Genomic DNA, 23201 nt, shown 5'->3' on the forward strand with positions numbered 1-23201 from the left:
GCAAAGATAAATGACAGAAATGATCAGTTATCATTGTTGCAAGATGACAGCCGGACCACCTCAGACAAGGGTTCACAAGCCTGCCCAGCTGAGCCTCGTGTAAGTGCAGAGAGAAAATCCAAATCCTAGCAGCCTTTACCAGCTGCTTCCCGTCATCTCCCATGTCATGTGACTGCTGCCATTTTGCCCTCTCGGTACAGGGGCCATGGAGGTATGGAGTTGCTTTAAGTCGCAGAATTATTCGAAAATGCAGAACATCCGCACGTGTACAGATTCTTGTCAGATCGTGTGTAAAGGTCACAAAATGATTGTTAGCAACCTCGAACACCACGCCCATCATGGAGATTCCCTAGAAAGCAGTTCTTCACAAGCTTGCAACTGAAACTTGCCAGAATTAGGTTGGCTGCTTGTGAAAAATACAGGGCAACCCATCCTTCCAAACCCATCCCAGAAGAAGTTCATTTTCCCTCATGCTGATCTTGAGCAGTTGGGGGCTGACTGTGGCTCCCCAGCCTGCATCTTGAAGGTCCTGTTATAATGCAGGTCTCCTCAGGACCCCACATCGGGCCAGCAGAGGGAGAGGCCTTGGGTGCAGAGCTGCCTCCCAGCTGCTCAGATAAGATTCTGTTCTTTACTGCATTTGTCTGACATAGATGCTAAGGATGGGCTGGGGCTTGTTAAATGTGAGCCAGCCTCTGCATTTGGACCGCTGTCTTCAATCTAGTCAGTCACCTTGTGTATCCATCAAGCAGTGGTTCTCAACTTTGACGTCATGGGAATTGCCCAAGGGGCATGTTAAAAATGCACATTTCCAGGCCTCCTCTTAGAGGTTTTATGCATTAGGAATCTGAATTTAGCAGGCACCTCTAGGAGATCCTCATGCTGGCAGGCCTTAAAACACACCTTGCGTTTTTTGCCATAGGTGCTCCACAAGCAGAACATCAAGATGTAGGTTACAACCTATGTTAGGGCCGCAACCCATGAGAATGGCATTTGAACGGCCTTCTTTTTTTTTTTTTGCGGTACGCGGGCCTCTCACTGTTGTGGCCTCTCCCGGTGCGGAGCACAGGCTCCGGACGCACAGGCTCAGCGGCCATGGCTCACGGGCCCAGCCGCTCCGTGGCATGTGGGATCTTCCCGGACCGGGGCACGAACCTGTGTCCCCTGCATCGGCAGGCGGACTCTCAACCACTGCGCCACCAGGGAAGCTCCTGAACGGCCTTCTTTTATTTTTCTTGTGAGCTCAGCTCTAGCAGCCACGTGCTTCTATCACTTCCTTGTTGAAAGTGAAGGCTACTTTCCAGAAGGTGGAAAGAGACCTCAAAGTTTTTTTAAAAATAAAATTGTTAAAATTCTGCTTATAAAGAGAAAAGCAAGAAATCGGGTCGATTTGTCTCCTGATTTGTTGGCCAAACTCTCTGAACTAAACCCAGTTTCTCCAACAACCTCTATATCTACATAAGAGGTCAAATTACCTTCCAGAAAGTTTCTGGAAAATAATTAAGGTTTTATACTTTCGGAAATTTAAATGCCACCTCAAGATGTTTAGTCATTCATTTCCCAAAATTGTGCTAAGCACTCTATTTGTCAGGCCCAGAAGCTCCCAGTTTGGTTGGGAAAGATCACTACCTTCCCAGTGAATTTCCTTACTCCTCTTTCTGGATTAATTTTGTTGTTGTTGCTTTAACCTTTAAAATGCATAAAATATAACATATAGAGAGAGATGTATACAAAACCCAACAATTCTTCAAATTATCACAAAGCAGACACTCTTGTCACCACTATCCAGGTGAAGTTGTAGAACATCACTGGCACCCCAGAAGCACCCCCAATCACTGTCTCCTCCCTCCCTCTCTGAGGTAACCCCTTTCCTGAATCATGGCAGTCATGTCCCACGGTAATCACTTAGCCTGGAAGTGTGCCTTCCTAAACATGGTACTATTTTAACTGTAATTTACTTTTGCCTTATTTTTGAGTTTATATACATGGAATTATAAAGTAAGTATAATTTTATGTTGGACGCTTTTACTTTATGTTTGTGAAATTCATGCATATTATTGCATGTAGCTGTAGTTGGTTCATTGGCATTGATACATCGTGTTCTATTATATGAATAGACCATAATTTGGACATTCTGATGGTAATGGAAATTTAGGTTTTTTTCCAATTGGGCCTGTTACAAATAGCGCTGCTGTGAACATTCTTGAACACACCTCTTTGTGAATATATATATCCACATTTCTGTTGGATATACACCTAAGATTGGATATGCTGGGTCATATCCAATATTGGATATGGTCATTAGCATTTGCATATTGGATATGACCAATCCAATATTTGGATTGGTCATATCCAATCGAAACACAGGTATATCCAAATTAGTGTTTAGTGTTAATAGGCACTGCCATTATCCAAAGTGGTTGTACCAGTTTACAGTCCCACAACAGTCTGAGAGTCCCTGTTGCTCCTTGCCAACCCTTGGTATTGTCAGTATTTTAGACACTGGTGGGTATGTAGTGGTAGCTTGTGCTTTTATTGTACATTTCCTTGGTGAGTAGGAGGTTAAGCACCTTTCTGTATGTTTATTGGGCACTGTGTTATTCTCTCTTATGAAGTGCCTGTTCAACTCACTTGCCCATGTATTTACTGAGTTGTCTTTTTCTTAATGATTGTTAGGAGTTCTTTATATATACTGAATATAAGCTCTATGTTGGTTATATGTGCAAAAAATATCTTCTCACATCATGTGGCTTACTTTTTTATTACTCTCTTATCAGTGTCTTTTGATAACAGAAAATCTTAATTTTAATGCAGTCAAATCTATCAGTCTTTTTCTTTATGCTGGTGCTTTCTTTGTCTTGTTTAAAAAATGTTTCTCTACTCTGATGTCATGAAGACATTCCCCTATGTTATCTTCTCAGACTTCATTATTTTGACTTTCATGTTTAGATCTATAATCTCTCTGAATTTGACTTGTGTATGTGATATATAATTCAGCACCATTTATTTGAAACACTGTTTTCACCCACTGCTCTATATTACCACCTTTGTCATAAGACAGATGTCCTATTTCAGAACTCTCTGGTCTGGTCTATTTGTCTATCTTTGTAGTGATACTCTGCTGTTTTAATTAGAGTAGCTTTACGGTAAGTGTTGAATTCTGACAAAGCAAGTTTTCCTACCTAGCTCTACTTGTTCAAGACTGTCCTGACTCTTCTTGGCCTTTTGCATTCCCATACAAATTTTAGAATCAACATATCCATTGTAAAAACAAGTTTTAATTTTTAATTTGATTGTATTGAATTTGTAGATACATTTTGGGGGAGATAATGCCCTTATGATATTGAGTTTTCATACAGGAACATGGAATATTCTCCCATTTATTTAGGTCTTTAACAGTTTTTCTCAATAATATTTTATAGTTTTCTGTATGAAAGTCTTACATTCCTTTTGTTAGGTTTATGCCTACAAATTCAAATATTTTTGATGCTACTGATGATAAATTAAAACAATTTTTAATTGATGATATATAGAAATTCATGATGCTAAACTCATTTATTAATTTTACTATTTATCTCTGTAAAGTCTTTTTATTTTTACCACACGCACAACCGTGTCATGTATGACATTAGTCAATGCAACTTTTCTTTCTGATCCTAATACTTTGTTTCCTTTTATTGCATTTCTGCTTTTGTTAGGAGCTTCAGTACAATGCTGAATACAAGTGGAAAGAGTGAGCGTCCTTGTCTTATTCTCAGTCTCAAATGGAATGCCTATTTTTCCTACAGATTTTTAAAAAGATAATCTTTGTTATATTGTGTCTCCTTCCACTTCTAGCTTGTTAAGAGATTTTTTTTCTAATGTCATGAATGGATGTTGAATTTTATCAACATCTTTTTTGCATCTATTGAGATAATAATACTTTTCTCCCCTATTCTGTTAATATAGTGAATTACACTGATCATCAAATGCTAATCTAACCTGGCATTCTTGAAATTAACCCAACTTGCTTGTGATATGTTTTCTTTTAAATTTGTTGCTGGATTATATCTGCTAATACCTTATTTATAAATTTAACATCTACTTTGGTGAGATGGATTGGCCTGAATTTTTCTTTCATTTATTTATTTATTTATTTATTTATATTTATATTTTGAACAATATGTTCATTTTATTTTATTTTATTTTTTGACTTGAATAATATATTTCTTTTTATACAGCAGGCTCTTATTAGTCATCAGTTTTATACACATCAGTGTATACATGTCAATCCCAATCTCCCAATTCATCACATCACCACCCCCACCCCCCTGCCACTTTCCCCCTTGGTGTCCATACGTTTGTTCTCTACATCTGTGTCTCAACTTCTGCCCTGCAAACTGGTTCATCTGTACCATTTTTCTAGGTTCCACATATATGTATTAATATACGATATTTGTTTTTCTCTATCTGACTTACTCCATTCTGTATGACAGTCTCTAGATCCAAACACGTCTCAACAAATGACCCAGTTCTGTTCCTTTTTATGGCTGACTAATATTCCATTGTATACATGTACCACATCTTCTTTATCCATTTGTCTGTCAATGGGCATTTAGATTGCTTCCATTACCTGGCTATTGTAAATAGTGCTGCAATGAACATTGGGGTGCATGTGTCTTTTTGAGTTATGATTTTCTCTGGGTATATGCCCAGTAGTGGGATTGCTGGATCATATGGTAATTCTATTTTTAGATTTTTAAGGAACCTCCATACTGTTCTCCATAGTGGCTGTATCAATTTACATTCCCACCAACAGTGCAAGAGGGTTCCCTTTTCTCCACACCCTCTCCAGCATTTGTTGTTTGTAGATTTTCTGATGATGCCCATTCTAACTGCTGTGAGGTGATACCTCATTGTAGTTTTGATTTGCATTTCTCTAATAATTAGTAATGTTGAGCAGCTTTTCATGTGCCTCTTGGCCATCTGTATGTCTCCTTTGGAGAAATGTCTATTTAGGTCTTTTGCCCATTTTTGCATTGGGTTGTTTGTTTTTTAATATTGAGCTGCATGAGCTGTTTATATATTTTGGAGATAAATCCTTTGTCCATTGATTTGTTTGCAAATATTTTCTCCCATTCTGAGGGTTGTCTTTTCCTGTTGTTTATGGTTTCCTTTGCTGTGCAAAAGGTTTTAAGTTTCATTAGGTCCCATTGTTTATTTTTGTTTTTATTTCCATTACTCTAGGAGGTGGATCAAAAAAGATCTTGCTGTGATTTATGTCAAAGAGTGTTCTTCCAGTGTTTTCCTATAAGAGTTTTATAGTGTCTGGTCTTATATTTAGGTCTCTAATCCATTTTGAGTTTACTTTTGTGTATGGTGTTAGGGAGTGTCCTAATTTCATTCTTTTACATGTAGCTGTCCAGTTTTCCCAGCAGCACTTACTGAAGGGACTGTCTTTTCTCCATTGTATATCCTTGCCTCCTTTGTCATAGATTAGGTGACCATAGGTGCGTGGGTTTATCTCTGGGCTTTCTATCTTGTTCCATTGATCTACGTTTCTGTTTTTGTGCCAGGACCATATTGTCTTGATTACTGTAGCTTTATAGTATAGTCTGAAATCAGAGAGTCTGATTCCTCCAGCTCCGTTTTTTTCCCCTCAAGACTGCTTTGGCTATTCAGGGTCTTTTTTGTCTCCATACATATTTTAAGATTTTTTTGTTCGAGTTCCATAAAAAATGCCATTGGTAATTTGATAGGGATTGCACTGAATCTGTAGATTGCTTTGAGTAGTGTAGTCATTTTCACAATATTGATTCTTCCAATCCAAGAACATGGTATATCTCTACATCTGTTGATACCATCTTTAATTTCTTTTAATTTCTTATAATTAAGTGTCATAGTTTTCTGCATACAGGTCTTTTGTCTGCTTAGATAGGTCTTATAGTTTTCTGCATACAGGTCTTTTGTCTCCCTAGGTAGGTTTATTCCTAGATATTTTATTCTTTTTGTTGCAATGGTAAATGGGAGTGTTTCCTTCATTTCTCTTTCAGATTTTTCATCATTAGTGTATAGGAATGCAAGAGATTTCTGTGCATTAATTTTGTATCCTGCAACTTTACCAAATTCATTGATTAGCTCTAGTAGTTTTCTGGTGGCATCTTTAGGATTTTCTATGTATAGTATCATGTCATCTGCAAACAGTGACAGTTTTACTTCTTCTTTTCCAATTTGTATTCCTTTGATTTCTTTTTCTTCTCTGATTGCTGTGGCTAGGACTTCCAAAACTATGTTGAATAATAGTGGCAAGAGTGGACATCCTTGTCTTGTTCCTGATCTTAGAGGAAATGCTTTCAGTTTTTCACCATTGAGAATGATGTGTGCTGTGGGTTTGTCATATATGGCTTTTATTATGTTGACGTAGGTTCCCTCTATGCCCACTTTCTGGAGAGTTTTTTATCATAAATCAGTGTTGAATTTTGTCAAAAGCTTTTTCTCCATCTATTGAGATGATCATATGGTTTTTATTCTTCAATTTGTTAATATGGTGTTTCACGTTGATTGATTTGCGTATATTGAAGAATCCTTGCATCCCTCAGATAAATACCACTTGGTCATGGTGTATGATCCTTTTAATGTGTTGTTGGATTCTGTTTGCTAGTACTTTGTTGAGGGTTTTTGCATCTATATTCATCAGTGATGTTGGTTTGTAATTTTCTTTTTTTGTAGTATCTTTGTCTGGTTTTGGTATCAGGGTGATGGTGGCCTCATAGAATGAATTTGGGAGTGTTCCTTCCTCTGCAGTTTTTTGTAAGAGTTTGAGAAGGATGGCTGTTAGCTCTCCTCTAAATGTTTGATAGAATTCACCTGTGAAGCCATCTGGTCCTGGACTTTTGTTTGTTGGAAGATTTTTAATCACAGTTTCTATTTCATTGCTTGTGATTGGTCTGTTCATATTTTCTATTTCTTCCTGATTCAGTCTTCAAGGTTATACCTTTCTAACAATTTGTCCCTTTCTTCCAGATTGTCCATTTTATTTGCATACAGTTGCTTGTAGTAGTCTCTTAGGATGCTTTGTACTTCTGTGGTGTCTGTTGTAACTTCTCCTTCTTCATTTCTTATTTTATTGATATGAGTCCTCTCCCTCTTTTTCTTGATGAGTCTGGCTAATGGCTTATCGATTTTGTTTATCTTCTCAAAGAACCAGCTTTTAGTTTTATTGATCTTTGCTATTGTTCTGTTTCTATTTCATTTATTTCTGCTCTTATCTTTATGATTTCTTTCCTTCTGCTAACTTTGGGTTTTGTTTGTCCTTCTTTCTCTAGTTCCTTTAGGTGTAAGGTTTCATTGTTTATTTGAGATTTTTCTTGTTTCTTGAGGTAGCCTTGTATTGCTATAAATTTCCCTCTTAGAACTGCTTTTGCTGCATCCCATAGGTTTTGGATCGTCGTGTTTTCATTGTCATTTGTCTCTAGGTATTTTTTGCTTTCCTCTTTGATTTCTTCAATGATCTCTTGGTTATTTAGTAAGGTATTGTTTAGCCTCCATGTGTTTGTGTTTTTTACGTTTTTTTCACTGTAATTCAATTCTAATCTGATAGCGTTGTGGTCAGAAAAGATGCTTGATATGATTTCAGTGTTCTTAAATTAACTGAGGCTTGATTTGTGACCCAAGATGTGATCTATCCTGGAGAATGTTCTGTGTGCACTTGAGAAGAAAGTGTAATCTGCCGTTTTGGGATGGGATGTCCTATAAATATAAATTAAATCTATCTGGTCTATTGTGTCATTTAAAGCTTCTGTTTCCTTATTTATTTTCATTTTGGATGATCTGTCCATTGGTGTAAATGAGGTGTTAAAGTCCCCCACTGTTACTGTGTTACTGTCGATTTCCTCTTTTACAGCTGTTAGCAGTTGCTTTACGTATTGAGGTGCTCCTATATTGGGTGCATATATATTTATAATTGTTATATTTTCTTCTTGGATTGATCCCCTGATCATTATGTAGTGTCTTTCCTTGTCTCTTGTAACATTCTTTATTTTAAAGTCTGTTTTATCTGGTATGAGTACTGCTACTCCATCCTTCTTTTGATTTCCATTTGCATGGAATATCTTTTTCCATCCCCTCACTTTCAGTCTGAATGTGTCCCTAGGTCTGAAGTGGGTCTCTTGTAGACAGCATATATATGGGTCTTGTTTTTGTGAATCTGTCTTTTTTTTGTAATGTTCTTGTCAGGTTTTACAATCAAGATTATTCTGCACTCATAAAATGAGTGATTTTGGTCCTACAGACTAGAACTCTGAAAGAGTTTGTATAAGACATGTGCTCGTTCTTCCTTAAATGTTTAGTAGAAATCACAGGGAAGCCACCTAGACCTGGAATTTCTTTGTGGGAAGGTTTTTAGTTTTGAATTTAATTTATTTAATATTTTGTGGGATTATAACCACTTTCTATTTTTTCTTGTGTCATTTTTGGTAAATTGTACAATTTTTGTTTGTTTTAGGAATTTGACTCAATCTAAAATTTCTAATTTCTTGGTATAAAGTTTTTTACAACATCTTTTTTTTTTTTGGCTGCTTTGGGTCTTCGTTGCTGCACGCGGGCTTTCTCTAGTTGCAGCGAGCGGAGGCTACTCTTCGTTACGGTAGCTCCTCTTGTTGCAGAGCACTTGCTCTAGGCATGCGGGCTTCAGTAGTTGTGGCTCATGGGTTAGTTACTCTGCAGCCTATGGGATCTTCCCAGACCAGGGCTTGAACCTGTGTCCCCTGCATTGGCAGGCAGATTCTTAACCACCGCGCCACCAGGGAATCCTACATCTTTTTTTTTTAATGTAGGATTTGTAATGCTGTCCCTTTTTTATTCTTTTATGGTTATGTGTGTGGTCCCTCTTTGTTTCTTGATCAGTTTCATCAGTGATATACCAATTTTGTTGATTTCAAAAAGCGAACTTTTGCATTTGTTAATCCTCTCTTACATATGTTTCTTTTCTATTTCATTAATGCTTGCTATTTTCTTTATTATTTATATCCTTGTAATTTCTTCAGGTTCAATTGTCCTTTTTCTAACTTTTCTAGAGGAATTCTTTTTTTTTTTAATCTTTATTGGAGTATAATTGCTTTATAATGGTATGTTAGTTTCTGCTTTATGACACAGTGAATCAGTTATACATATACATATGTTCCCATACCTCTTCCCTCTTGCCTCTCCCTCCCTCCCACCCTCCCTATCCCACCCCTCTAGGTGGTCACGAACCACCTAGCTGATCTCCCTGTGCTATGCGGCTACTTCCGACTAGCTATCTGTTTTACGTTTGGTACTGTATATATGTCCATGCCACTCTGTCACTTTGTCACAGCTTACCCTTCCCCCTCCCCACATCCTCATTCTTAATTTGGGTACTTAATAATAATTCTAAATTTGTGTGTTCCTAATAATATACCTCAATATATATAAAGCAAAAGTTAATAGAACTTTAAGGACAAGTCCACAGGGACTTCCCTGGTGGTCCAGTGGTTAAGACTGTGCTCCACTACAGGGGGCGTGGGTTTGATCCCTGGTCAGGGAACTGAGATCCTGCATGCCACGTGGTGCGGCCAAAAAATTTAAAAAGCTAAATAAATAAATAAAAAATAAATGCCTGATGACATAGGACTTTACAAAAAGAGCTCTTTAAGGACAAGTCCATAAACACAGTGAAAGCTTTAAACATTCCTCTCTTAGCAATTTATAGAGCAATCAAGAAAAAGCAAACCTACTAGGTATAGAAAAGTTGAACAATGAAATTAACAAAGTTGACCTAACCAACTGCAAGATATACATTCTTAATTTTCAGATATTTCTCTTTTCCTAATATGTGCATTTATGATTAAAGGGAAATTTAGAGCCATAGTTTTGTCTGTGAGCATACATTTTAATATGTAGTATTTTCATTCTTATTCAGTTCAAAGTACCTTCTATTTTTATTGTTATTTCTTTTTGGACCCATGGATTATTTTAGAAAGGTATTACTTAATTTCCAAACGTATGGGAGTTTTACTTAGTTTCCAAACAGTTGGCCCTCAGTATCCACAGGTTTCACCAGAATTCACCAACCTCAGATTGAAAATATTCACACACAAAAAAAAATTCTAGAAAGTTCCAAGAAGCAAAAGTTGAATTTGCTGCACACTGGCAACTATTTACCTAGCATTTATATTATTATATTATTATTTGCAACTATTTACATATCATTTACATTGTATTAGGGATTATACGTAATCTAGAGATGATTTGAAATATACAGGAAGGTGCGTATAGGTTGTATGCAAATACTCTTCTCCATTTTGTATAAGAGACTTGAGTCATCTGTGGATTTTGGTATCCATGGGGTTAGGGGGAGGTCCTACTTGGAACCAGTGCCCCATGGATACTGAGGGATGACTGTATTCATTTCTATTTTAATTTCACTGTGGCCAGGAAACGTGCTCTATAATTTCAGTCTTTTGAATCGTTTTGAGACTTTATGGCCCAAGTATACTCAATTTTTATAAATGTTCCATGTATGCTTAAAAGAAATATATAACATTCTTAATCCTTCAGAGTGGACAGCTAAGAAACCACAGAGAATTATTATCCAAGTGTTAAATATAAAAATAAATACTTTAAATAACAAAACACAGGTAATAATTGCCTTCGTCAACCACAGATAAGTAAAATACACCAACCTGTAGGTCAAAGAAAAACACTAAGTACAAGCAACACACTTACTTATAATAACTTTACTCCATCCACTTCTGTTGCACATGCCATTTTCTCAGTGGTTTTAAGCATGACCCGATGATAATTCTACATTAACATTCAGCTGAGAGCCACAGGGTCTTCAATATCCTGTCCTGATGCTTCTTCAGGTTTCATAAGAGTCAATATCCTATGAAGAAGAAAGAAACAGCCTGAACTAGCCGTGCTCCCAAAGCAAAACTACCCACATGGTGGTGCCTCTTTTTCTGTGAAGCATCCACTCTCTCCAGTCGTCTCCTTTCTGAACAGCACCAACTCTTGCCTCTACTTTTCTCTGCCTTATGTTGCTTGTTTATGATGACATCATCAGCCACAGTTGATTCCATTCAGCATCTTCAGCCTGATCCTGAGTAAACTATGGCGGTCAGGACAGTGTTCTCTGAGTACTACTGCATGGAACAGTAGTTATGTAGACTAGTAGAGGTGTGGAACAGCACTGATACAGAACAGTGACTCTGAGGGATGTTAGTAGATATTAAGTGAAAAAAGGATTTTGTCGTACAAGGTTTGGGGATCCCCCCCAAACCACCATCACCTCTGAAAACAACTGCAAGTTCAAGGGTCCCCAAGACTATCACTTCTGATTCCAGCTACAAGTTTGGAATTCCCCAAGGCCATCCTCAGTTTCAGTAATTCACCAGAAGGACTGATGATACTCATGATTATGGTTTATTACAGCAAAAGGACACAGATTAAAATCATCCAAGGGGAGAGGCACACAGGGTCTAGGCGGCGCCAGGCATGAGCTTTCAGTTGCTCTCTCCCAGTGGAGCTGTACACACAGTGCCTGTTCTCCCAGCAACAATGTGTGTCAAAACACACGGAGTATTGACAACCAGAGAAGCTCACCTGAGGCTTGGTGTCCAGCATCTTTACTGGGGCTTGGTCATGTAGACATAGTTGGCCACTTATGTGTCTCCAGTTCTTCTGAAAGTAGAGCTGGTAACTGTAGGGACCAACGTTCCTTGTTAGCACAGACTATCTGGTCTATGCTAAGCTCCAGATAAACAAAGATACTCATCTCAGGTAGAACAATCCAAGGGCTTAGAGGTTAATTCCCAGGAGCTGAGGGCAAAGGCCAGAACTCCCTTTTGGCAAGGCCAGTCCTTTACTGCATGTACCCACATGATACAGAGCATGTCATGGCCCATGCATTAGAAGCTCCAGGAGCTCCCGCCACACTTAAATAAAACCAAATCCCCTGTCCTCATCTACAAGGCCCTGCATGATCTGACTTTCCATCTCCCTCTTGCTTACTACAGGCACACCGATTTTCTTTTTTTTTTTAACATGAAATTAGCCTCTTTTTTTTTTTTGGCCATGCTGTGCAGCATGTGGGATCCTATTTCCCCGACCAGGGATCGAACCCGCACCCCCTGCATTGGAAGCATGGAGTCTTAACCACCGCACTGCCAGGGAAGTCCCTGATCTTCTTTTGTGTTTTTAAGGACACTGAGCTCTTTCCTGGCCTTTGTAGTAGCTGTTTCCTCTGGCTGAAACTTCTTCCTGGTCCACACATGATTGGATTCTTCTTGTCATTAGGTCTTAGCTCAATAAAAGTCATTTTGGGCTTCCCTGGTGGCGCAGTGGTTGAGAGTCCACCTGCCGATGCAGGGGACATGGGTTCGTGCCCTGGTCTGGGAAGATCCCACATGCCGTGGAGCGGCTAGGCCCGTGAGCCATGGCCGCTGAGCCTGCGCGTCCGGAGACTGTGCTCCCCAACGGGAGAGGCCACAACAGTGAGAGGCCCGCGTACCGCAAAAAAAAAAAAAAAAAAAAAAAGTCATTTCCTCAGAGGCGCCTTGCCTGTCTACGCAAATTAAAGGAATGCCCAAGTCCGTTCCTATCCTATTACCTTGTTATGTGTTCACCATAGCAGTGATCATTGCCTGTTATTTTCTAGCTCACTTACCTGATAATTTGCCTGTTAGCAGTCTCCCTCATTGCAAATGCCATAAGAGTAAGATACTTGACTTTTTCTCTATCCCCAGCACCTAGAATGTACTGGGCCTAGAATAAGTACTCAATAACTCAATGAATGAATGAACTGATGGATGAATAATAAGCTTTACAAGTGCTGGCTTAAACAAGATCCAGTAGAATTCTTTATAGCAAGGCTTTCAGAGGCTTTAATATGCTAATATGAATTGTGAATCTGAGTGTGTATCATGTATTCATGTTCCTAGGAACACTTTGGGGGGCATATTGATGTTGAAACGTAGCATTTTTAAGGAATCAGATTTGTTTTCATGTATAACTAACATTTTAAAGGGAAACAAATCTGGGACTTCCCTGGTGGCTCAGTGGTTAAGAATCCGCCTGCCGATGCAGGGGACGCGGGTTCAAGCCCTGGTCCGGGAAGATCCCACATGCTGTGGAGCAGCTAAGCCTGTGTGTCACAACTACTGAGCCTGCTCTCTAGAGCTTGTGCGCCACAACTATTGAGCCCGTGTGCCACAACTACTGAAGCCCATGTGCCTAGAGCCCATGCTCCGCGACAAGAGAAGCCACTGCAATGAGAAGCCTGCGCACCGCAACAAAGAGTAGCCCCCGCTCACCGCAACTAGAGAAAGCCCGTGCGCAGCAATGAAGACCCAGTGCAGCCAAAAATAAATAAATAAAATAAATAAATTTATAAAAATTAATTACTTAATTAATTAAATAAAAGAGAAGTAAATCTAACACATGGCACATATTCTTTAAAATTTCTCTTTCTCTTTCCTGCTCCATCCTTTAGGATTCTGCTCTCTGCACCTAAATCTGATCAGTTGATTTGTACGTAGGTATACATGTGTAGTACTGCCTTAGGGCCTTTTATCCACTCTGTTATTTATTTATCATATTAAAACCTCATTGTTAGTAGTAGCAAGATACAAAAATAATGATAGTGATAGGCTGGTGAAAAATGATTTCTGGAATGGAAGCTTTTGATATCCCTCAAATTTATCTCCAAAGTGCCCATTGATACCCTGTAGACAAAAGTTTTGACTGTTGACCTGCTTCTACTTGACAGAATCAGTTATTGATAGACCTTTTTTCATAGGTATATTTCTTTGGTAACAATATTTTTGAAGCAGTTTTTACAAATTCTTTGTGTCAGCTGTATGCATTTGTGCTATAGAAAATCATGTTATTTCTATATGAAACTTTAGAATTGATGAAGATTGCATGTTTCTTTTCAGAGACTAAGGATCTTGGTTTATTTCTTTCCAGAGAAATAAGGTCCAGAGTTGTTGACTGCTACCGATAACTGGTTAGGACATATATTTATTCCAAAGCCTTCTTTCTACTTCACCCTCCTTCAGTTGGGGGGATTAGGTGCCAGACATTCTGGATAAAAAATAATTAGAAAGGCTCTGGATGGTATTTTCTCCTGTCAAGGTTTAGGTTAGGCTTTGTTAGAGATGGTCTGTTTGAGTTTTGTGCTCACGCGTAGGGCATGGCCGCTTTTGGCCTCTCTACCTTGGTGGAGTTTGAACTCCAACTTTCGACTCCCCAGTGGATATGGGGTTCCACTCACATAGTAAATTGGCCTTATATCACTCTCTATGCTGACTCTTCTTTGAGTAGAGTACATAATTACTCTCATTTGGGAGGCTATGAATTCCCTTTGAACCTATATTCCCAGGCTCCTGCCGATGGAAACGTGACATTCTAATTAGAAGTTCAAAGCATTCTATACTATAGACCACTATGCAGAGAAGCCACTCTTGAAAACAAGGCTTGGGTGCTTCCGCTCCTGGTCAGCCAGTGTCCGTATGTCACAGTGTCCAAATGGCCAGTTCTGTCCATTGAGTTTACTGCCACTAGTTGGCCACCTCCTGAGTATACTGGTTAATTCTTGAATAAGTTTTAAGTCAACCATGAAAATAACTGTTAGTCGTATAAATTACTACCACAGGATCTATTTACAGCCCAGATTTTACAGACGGGTGCCTTGACAAATGTGTTTTTATTTGCTGTGAATAATTTCTGCATAGTGATATTGAAAAAAAATGTAATTCACATTTTCCATGAAGAAGAAGGCAGCAGCGGTGTGCAGAGAACTGTCAATTATCTGTGACTCCCGTCATCATTATTCTGGGATTGATTTGAGAGGAATTCAGCTATTCTTGCAGAAAAACTGTTGGTTAAACATGAACAGTTAGAAAACCTCTTTCTGCAGCCTGAGACACAAAAATGAGAAGTAAGATTGAAACCAGAACCCAGTTCTCCAGCCAAGACTCTCTCTGTTGAAATCCATAGGCAAAGGGAAGAGCTGATGATGGGTTTCCTCAGGGGAAGGCTTAGCTGCCAGGACTGCCCCGAAAGCCTGTTAATCAGCCTCTCGAGGGGGCTGCAGGCGCACAGCGTTCTCGGGCAAAGGTCCGCATGGCTTCCCTCAGCCTTTCTTTGCCAGGTGTGTACAAAGGTCTGGAGGCACGGAGGGAACGTCAGAGGAAGTGGCGACACAGTCGCTGCTCTCGAGCTAACGGTGGGAGCGAGGGCTGAGATCAAGGCAGAGCTGGGCCCGCAAGCGTTTGCCTCTGGAGGACTCATAGGAGATGGTGAATGGCCACCACCCCTGCGCTCTCAGCTGCCAGGGCCCTTGTCTGCCTGGGAGGCCTCTTCTGCCCGAGGCTTTCCCGTCACTAACATTCTGTTTTCTGGAGTCCGTTGTGGTCAGATTGCTCCCAGTAAACCCAGCCTCAACCCCACATCAAAGCTCCCGGGACAGGCTCTTTGGAAAGGTACCCAAGTTCCCAGCTCGCAGAGGCATCCTCAGCCCAGCCACCTGCGTCAGGCTTCCTGAGGCTCATCATCCTAGAGCTAACCGTTCAAAGCTTAGAGGAACTTGAAGGTCAGACTTCCTATTAAAACTATTCCAACCTATTCTGGATTCAATAGGCTTTGGGGAGTGGCTGAGAAACCCACTGAAAAATTTCTGAAGGAAGCTTCTATGATCATCAAAGTGCTGTTTTTTTAAATTTTGCCTTGTTTCAAAAAACTAAGAAGCTGCAAACTGGAAACATAACTCATCTACCTGACTCTAAAAGTAGAAATAAATAAATAGCTCATGCTTACAAGCATATATGCATGTAAAATCAGAGACTTTAAAACAGGAGATGAAGAGAGACACATGGTGAACAAAGTGACTTAAACCAGATGGGACTGACGTGTACACACTGCTATATTTAAAATGCATAACCAACAGAGACCTACTGTATAGCACAGGGAACTCGGTTCAACATTCTGTAATAATCTACATGGGAAAAGAATTTGAAAAGGTACATATATACGTATCACTGAATCACTTTGCTGTACACCTGAAACGAACACAACAACATTGTTAATCAACTCTACTCTGATATACATTTTTAAAAAAAAATTAGATGGGATTAGTTGGGCGGTGTTTAGAGGGGGCGGGGCCAGAGGGAGCAGGTCCCCAACTTCCCAGCGCAGAGTGGACTGGCCCGCAGAGTAAACTGGAGGTAGCTAGAGTTAGAAGCGGTTAGTTACGATTGATTTGTTTTTTTTTTTTTTTGCGGTACGCGGGCCTCTCACTGTCGTGGCCTCTCCCGTTGCGGAGCACAGGCTCCGGACGCGCAGGCTCAGCGACCATGGCTCACGGGCCCAGCCGCTCCGCGGCACGTGGGATCTTTCCGGGCAGGGGCACGAACCCGTGTCCCCCGCATCAGCAAGCAGACTCCTCTCAACCACTGCGCCACCAGGGAAGCCCCACGATTGATTAGTTTTATTTTCTCTTTTAATCATTTTGTTGCATGAGTGTCCCCCCAACACCCTTCTCCTGACCCCGTCGCCTCTTCCCCTCCCAGCCACCTGCATTCTGCTCTGACTCCATTTTTCAAAGGCAACAGTTGCTTTCTCTGAGTCTTTTGTGATATTGGCCGTAGTATGTGCTGCTCTATTTATTATCTTTTTAAAAACAGATAAGGTGGATGGGAAATGCCAGTAGCAAATGCAGCCCCAGCTCAGCCCCCTGCTGTTCTGCAAAGCACATTTTCTTATCAGGCCCAGGCCCTCGCCCCACAGGCAGAGGCGGGAGGACCAGGCGAGAATAGCCAGCCAGGCTGTTTGGTGCAGTGCACGGTCCACAAACACAGCCAAGTGGGCAACCAGCTAGATAGTTCAGGTGAGTCCCCAGCTTTTGTCTTTCTTCACTCGCTTCCAAAATTGCTTGTAAGCTCAACTGTAGAGTGTAAAGTGTCGCGGGCGGAAAACAAGGTTCCTTTTGGACCTGGACCTCGGCACCTCGACCCCTCTTCCTATTTCTCTGTGAAGCAGGTTCTGCAGCTTCTAATGCTTGTCCTTGGGACCTGAGTCTAGTGATAAATAAGGAACCATTTATCAGATCGCCGCGTAGGTTGAGACCAGGTGGGAAAATAAGAGCTTTCTTGTGAAGCTGTGAACCACAACTGTTTGAATTCCAAAAATAATGTATCCTTTTTACGCAATTGCAGATTGCCGCATCCCGCAAATTGAAGATGCCGAGATTCATAACAAGACATACAGACATGGAGATAAATTAATCATCACTTGTCATGAAGGATTCAAGATCCGGTACCCTGACCTGTACAACATGGCTTCATTATGTCGTGATGACGGAACATGGGACCATCTGCCCATCTGTCAAGGTACGGGGCTGAGGCTGTGGTTCTCAGCTGTTCTTTCAGACTTGATTGTGGAGTGTGTACACGTTTCTCTAATAGGATGACAGGGGGAAACACAAAGCCACGCACACCCCATGGTTCAGCCGTACTGCACTCTGATCACCACAGCTCTGTGTTTGGAATCTTCCCACAATTCCCTGTGCTTCTCTCCAGCTCTATACTCCCAGCTTTAAAGTTTAAATGGGGAATACCTTATTCTTTAGCGTGTTGGATGTCTCCTTTATTCTAAGAAACCAAAAGTCGTTGCAGAATTAGGAGCCTTGCAACTGGGCTGTGAACACAATGATGAACTACTGTATATTTAATGGAAATAACAGCATTTATACTGATTTCGGTTGTGGTGTGAATATATTTAAAGCCAATCTTACAGAGGCTATTTTCTCTTAATAATGTTATCCTTTTTTTATAATGCATGAGGAGCAGAAAAATAATCAAATTCAAATTTCATCCAAACCATACGATGAATATTTATCCTCTTGTGTTTTTTAAATTTGCTTGGGCCGACACAGAGGGCCCCCTGTTTGTGAAAATAAGCCCTCGAGTTCCATTAATTCTGATTTTATTTTTTGACATGTGACTTGGACCAAAGGACTAAGAAACCCATGCATAATTCATAATCCAAGGGAGAAGGCTAGCAATCTTATTTAGACCAAAAGCACTGGCATGTTCAAGTTGAGACGGATGTCAACCTTCTGCTTGGAAATCATGACGGGCAGACATTGCTTTGTGCACCCCATAGCTGGAAATAAATCATTTCCTTATGTGAGAGTTTAAGAGTCACGGCCCCTTGAAGAAACAAAGGCTTCAGGATTAGGAGGACAGAGGCAGCCCAGGTCCTCACCCTCCCGCAGTTCTCCCCAGAAGCTTCGGGGTTGTTTAGCGTGTTATGTGTTACATTCTTAAAGGAGACACGTGATTTATTTATACTCTTAGAGACTCTCCACAGAATCAGCAGCCGGCTTTTAGGTGGGGCTGTTTATCCAAATGAACTTTATTAACCATGGATTCATTCCAGTCCTGCGGCCCTATCCGAGGAACGGCCAAGAAAATGATTTCAGACTCCAACCCCTTCTCGCCTTCATCTTTTCCACTTGTCTTTCGGTTCTCCCGCCCTTTCAATTTCCTTTTACATCCCTTCAATACAGTCTGCTTCTTTAGGAGTTCTTTCTATCCCAGTGATTTTTTTCAAATGCCCTATGGTGACAGACATCTTGGGGTGTCATTGTCACGAGTTCAGGTGCAGGCTTGCCTCTTGCTCTGTCTGTGCTCTCTTGCCCCTCCCCTCTAACGCCCCTTACTAAATCTCAGTCATAACACGGCTTCGATGTTTTTTGCAGCAACAAAAGAGCTGGCCGGCCGCTCTTGGAAGGTGTGCTTCTTCAAACAGCAATACAGCCCACAGCCCACCTTCAGCCCTCCTCAGAGCCCTCGGTCCCCACAGAGGAGGTGCCCCTGGTCTGGGCCCTGATACCCCCCTCCAGCCCCTGCACCTTGCCGTCCACCCGCGTGGGCACAGCAGGGTTGCTTTAGACAGCCTGACACCTCTCGAGCCCCCGGGGGCTATATAATTGGCCCTTCGAGTGACATTTCATCCTGTAATTTTTATTTGCACCTATAGATCCAGGGGCTACAGCCTGAGGAACCGTCTCTCTATTATCTCGAAGTGCAAATAGAAATCACATTCAACTATTGAGTCGAAGCCAGTTTTCTACTGTATTTTTAGGACAGGCTGTCCTCCAACCAAGAGTAGGCATAGCTTTCCTTCCCTGATTGGCTGCACGTGTTCCAACCCCTTTCATCTCCTTTTGGGGTCGGAGGTGGGAACCGTTCCAAGGCCGTTTTTTTCCCCGGAACTTTGTGTTTTAGAGATCCATGTGCCGATGCTTCCTGCTCCCTGTGGGTCAGAGTTTGTTTTTTACTTAGGGGATGCAGTCTATCCACATGGGTAGCTTAGAACCACACTCCTTCCCAGAAGGAGGCAGGGGCACAGTCCCGTGTGTCCACACATTGGAACCCTGCTCAGGGTCTAACACATTCCCTTGTTGGTGTTGATTTGCTTATCTTTTTTTTTTTCTCAATTATTGATCCTTTTTATGCCTGATTGCCAAACTCCCTTCACACATTTTACTTTTGCCATGAACAGTGTCAGTTTTCAGCTCTGAAAAGAAAAAAATCCTTTAAGACCGCTGGGACTGCCCAAAGGATGGCTGGGCACCATGCGTTTCTGATCTGGTCCATCCTGAGTGTGGCTTGTTCCGGGCAGGGATCTTTGGGGTCTGTGGGGTCTGCGGGGCTCCAGGACACCAGGATGCAGCAGTGCAGGTTGACCCTTGACGGTCCCAGAGTGAATGCCTCCTACATTCTGCACCCCTCACTGTGGTGTCTGTGGCTGCTCTGATACAGACACAGACGCCACAGTCTAAGGCGCCGACCCGAGCAGTTCGCTGAATACGCAGCTCTTCGACGCTTGTATTGTAATGTGTCACAAAGTCATCTTAAGAGAGGAGTTCCGTCATCTGCTGCAGTGCCTGCGTGATATAGTTTGTGCTTGGTGATTGGAAGGGAAAGTAGGTTTTTCCATTATCCATTATTTACTTCACACACAATTAGTTCTCCCCGGGAAGAGCACAGCTCTGCAGGGTCATTATTCCCTTCAGTGAAGCTGCTGAAGCCAATAAGAAATTCACTAATCACAGCAGATGCCACACCAAGTGGGCTGCTGTGCCACTGGGAATGTTCCACTGGGCTGCACAGGCTTCAGGACAAAAGGCAGCTACTGTTCTACAGAAGTAGGGATCCAGGCCTCATGCTCACCCAGAGGGCACACAGAATTCTGTGCATGGTGCACAGACTCGCTATAGCACGTCTGCTCAAAGCCTGGTGCCACGGCAACAGCACCCAGAAACCTGTAGCAGTGCAAATCCTTGAGCTGTGCACGGACCCACTGAACCAGAAGCTCTGGCTGTGTGGGCCAGCAGTCTGTCCTACTAGCCCTCTCTGGGTTATTCTCGAGTTTGAGAACCACCATTACATGTTCCTTTCCTGTTTCACCTAAAACCCAATGGGATTTTCAAAACTTTCATTGCACTACATCAGACAGGTGTCTGTTCCATTATCTGCTGCCGTGGAACCCAGTTTGCATCCTAACCTTCTCAAGCTACCCACCACCACTGCTGAAACAGGAAATAGTCTCTCTTTTCTCTGTGGCACCTCAGTGGTTCTCAGCCCTGATGGCACTTTAAGATTACATGGGGAGCTTTAAAAAAGATAGGGGTGCCCAGGCTGGATACCTACCTGGGCACAGGTCTGGGCATTGGTGTTTTAAAAAATTTCCTCAGGTGAAAAGGGAACCCTCCTACATTGTTGGTGGGAAGGCAAGTAGGTGGGGCCACTGTGGAAAACAGTATGGAGGTTCCTCAAAAAACTAAAAATAGAATTAACATATGACCTAGCAATCCCCCCCATGCATCTATCCGGACAAAACTTTAATTCAAAAAGATCCATGCACCCCAATGTTCATAGCAGCACTGTTTACAATAGCCAAGACATAGAAACAGCCTAAATGTCCATCAGCAGATGAATGGATAAAGAAGATGTGGTACATATATACAATAGAATATTACTCAGCCATAAAAAAGAACGAAATAATGCCATTTGCAGCAACGTGGATGCAACTAGAGATTATCATACTAAATGAAGTAAGTCAGACAGAGAAAGACAAATACCGTATTATATCACTTATATGTGAATTCTAAAATATGACACAAATGAACCTATCTATGAAACAGAAACGGACATAGAGAACAGACTGTGGTTGCCAAGGGGGAGGGGGTTGGGGGGAGGGATGGAGTGGGAGGTTGGGATTAGCAGATGGAAGCTTTTATATACAGAATGGATAAACAACAAGGTCCTACTGTATCACCCTGGGAACTATATTCAGTATCCTGTGATAAACCATAATGGAAAAGAATATAAAAAAGAATGTATGTATACATGTGTATAACTGAATCAGTTTGCTGTACAGCAGAAATTAGCACAACATTGTAAATCAACTATACTTCAATGAAAAATAAATTAAGTAAAAACTTTCCTCAGGTGATTCTAACATGCAGTCAGGGCTGGAACCACCGGTTAGGGGTGTCCCGATCCTCAGCTCCACCTCCCGTAACTACTTCCCTACTCGTCCGACCCTCTCGATGCCACTTGCAACTATAAAAGCAAATACCTGCTTTAGAAATAGAATAGGTACATAGATAAGGAGGTCTGAGCATTTAAGACCAAGGTGTGCAGTCCTCGGAGGCCCTGCCACGTTTACAGCGGGGGAAACCGAAAGACATATAGTGCTTTGTCTTTCAGGTGTACAAAGATGACCACGTGAGACACTTCCCTTTTTCTTTCCCACGTCGCAGGCTGCCTGAGACCGCTCGCCTCTTCTAATGGCTATGTGAACATCTCCGAGTTCCAGACCTCCTTCCCAGTGGGAACTGTGATCTCCTATCACTGCTTTCCTGGATTCAAACTCGAGGGGTCGGAGTATCTTGAGTGCTTACACAACCTTATCTGGTCGTCCAGCCCACCCCGGTGCCTTGCTCTGGAAGGTATCACATCTTATTCTTTTGGAAGTTGAATTTTGGCTTATTAAAGTGGATGTTTCAATAGGAGGTAAAGAGCTGAGAATTATGGTCAGCAGTAACTTCTGTTCCCTGAGTCCACATTGCTTGCAGAGGTAAAAAGCCTGATCATCTGCCATGAAGCAATACTTACAGCTAGACATAAAACTGGCTTCCCCCATTCTCAGGCTTAAAGGGGATGAAAGAGAAAAGTTTCAAGCCTCAAAGGTTACACTGCAAAATATTGCAAAGTTAAATGAAATGTCTTCAAAAATTAATTTTCTCTGCACCAAATGAAAACAGATTGTATTATGGCATCATTAGTCTCACCCCTCGTTTTATTGTTGTGTCAGTGTTTCCTCCTATTTCTATTCATTTTATGGCTTGGCTCTAAATGTTTTGCTGCAAGCACACACTTGGAAGCCTGAAACCAAGAGATCTTTCCTCCTTGTTTTTGTTAAATATATGTGATTATTTTTGAGTGTGGTTCACTAAAGACCACTTATCAGTAGTATGAAATGGTCGGGGTGGGAGGTGGTCAGAGCATCCACTGCTGGCATCAGGCCAGTGTCTATAGAGTCTATAGAAACTTCTCCTAGGCAAGCTGGGCATGCTGGCTCAGCCCTCACTTATTTAATTCAGGTCTTGAAATTATGATCGCAGGGAACAAACACCGATTTACTTCTTGGCATCTGAATACAGTGGGCGGGAGGGGGGGTCTATACGGGGAAAGAAAAAAATGAAAGGAAATCTCCAATCAAGAGCCCACGCAAAGCCCATCTGCAGCTTTTCTTGGGAAACAAATCCAGACACAGTAGAACGTAGAAACAGACAAGTTCTTGCAAGCACCGTCTGCCTCCACGCATGCACCTCAGTGTGGGATGAGGTCAGGTTAGGAGGTGTGTTATGGGGGGTGACAGCCAGAGAGATCAGAGGTGTCTCCTAAGGAAGACCCTGGATTGGCTGGAGCCATGGAGCCTCCTGAGAGAGAAAGGAGGAAGGGGTGGAAGAGAGGAGAGCCTGGTGCTAGAAGGAGAGAGAACGCCAGCCGGGGCCGTCCGTGGTGCTTTTCTCCTAGGCTGGTAAACGGAACCCCCGCTCGCCCCTACTTCCCACCCATCCTAAATCTCCTAGGGGATCAGAGCCCACAGTAGAGAGAGAGAAA

The 23201-nt window shown here is 41.6% G+C and overlaps 1 protein-coding gene across 3 annotated transcripts in view; it reads left to right on the plus strand.

Moving 5' to 3' along the window:
• The window catches only part of SUSD4 (sushi domain containing 4), a 176379-nt gene that overhangs the window by 127573 nt on the left and 25605 nt on the right, over positions 1–23201 (plus strand). For all 3 annotated transcript variants that reach the window (XM_082613264.1, XM_082613262.1, XM_082613263.1), the window contains 2 exons: positions 17217–17390; positions 21836–22024. In XM_082613264.1, the coding sequence (XP_082469390.1) occupies positions 17217–17390; positions 21836–22024 (363 nt within the window). The remainder of the gene's footprint in view (positions 1–17216; positions 17391–21835; positions 22025–23201) is intronic.

The sequence above is a fragment of the Mesoplodon mirus genome (genome assembly GCF_964341445.2).
Source record: "Mesoplodon mirus genome assembly, chromosome: 3".
In the NCBI taxonomy this organism is placed as follows: domain Eukaryota; kingdom Metazoa; phylum Chordata; class Mammalia; order Artiodactyla; family Ziphiidae; genus Mesoplodon; species Mesoplodon mirus.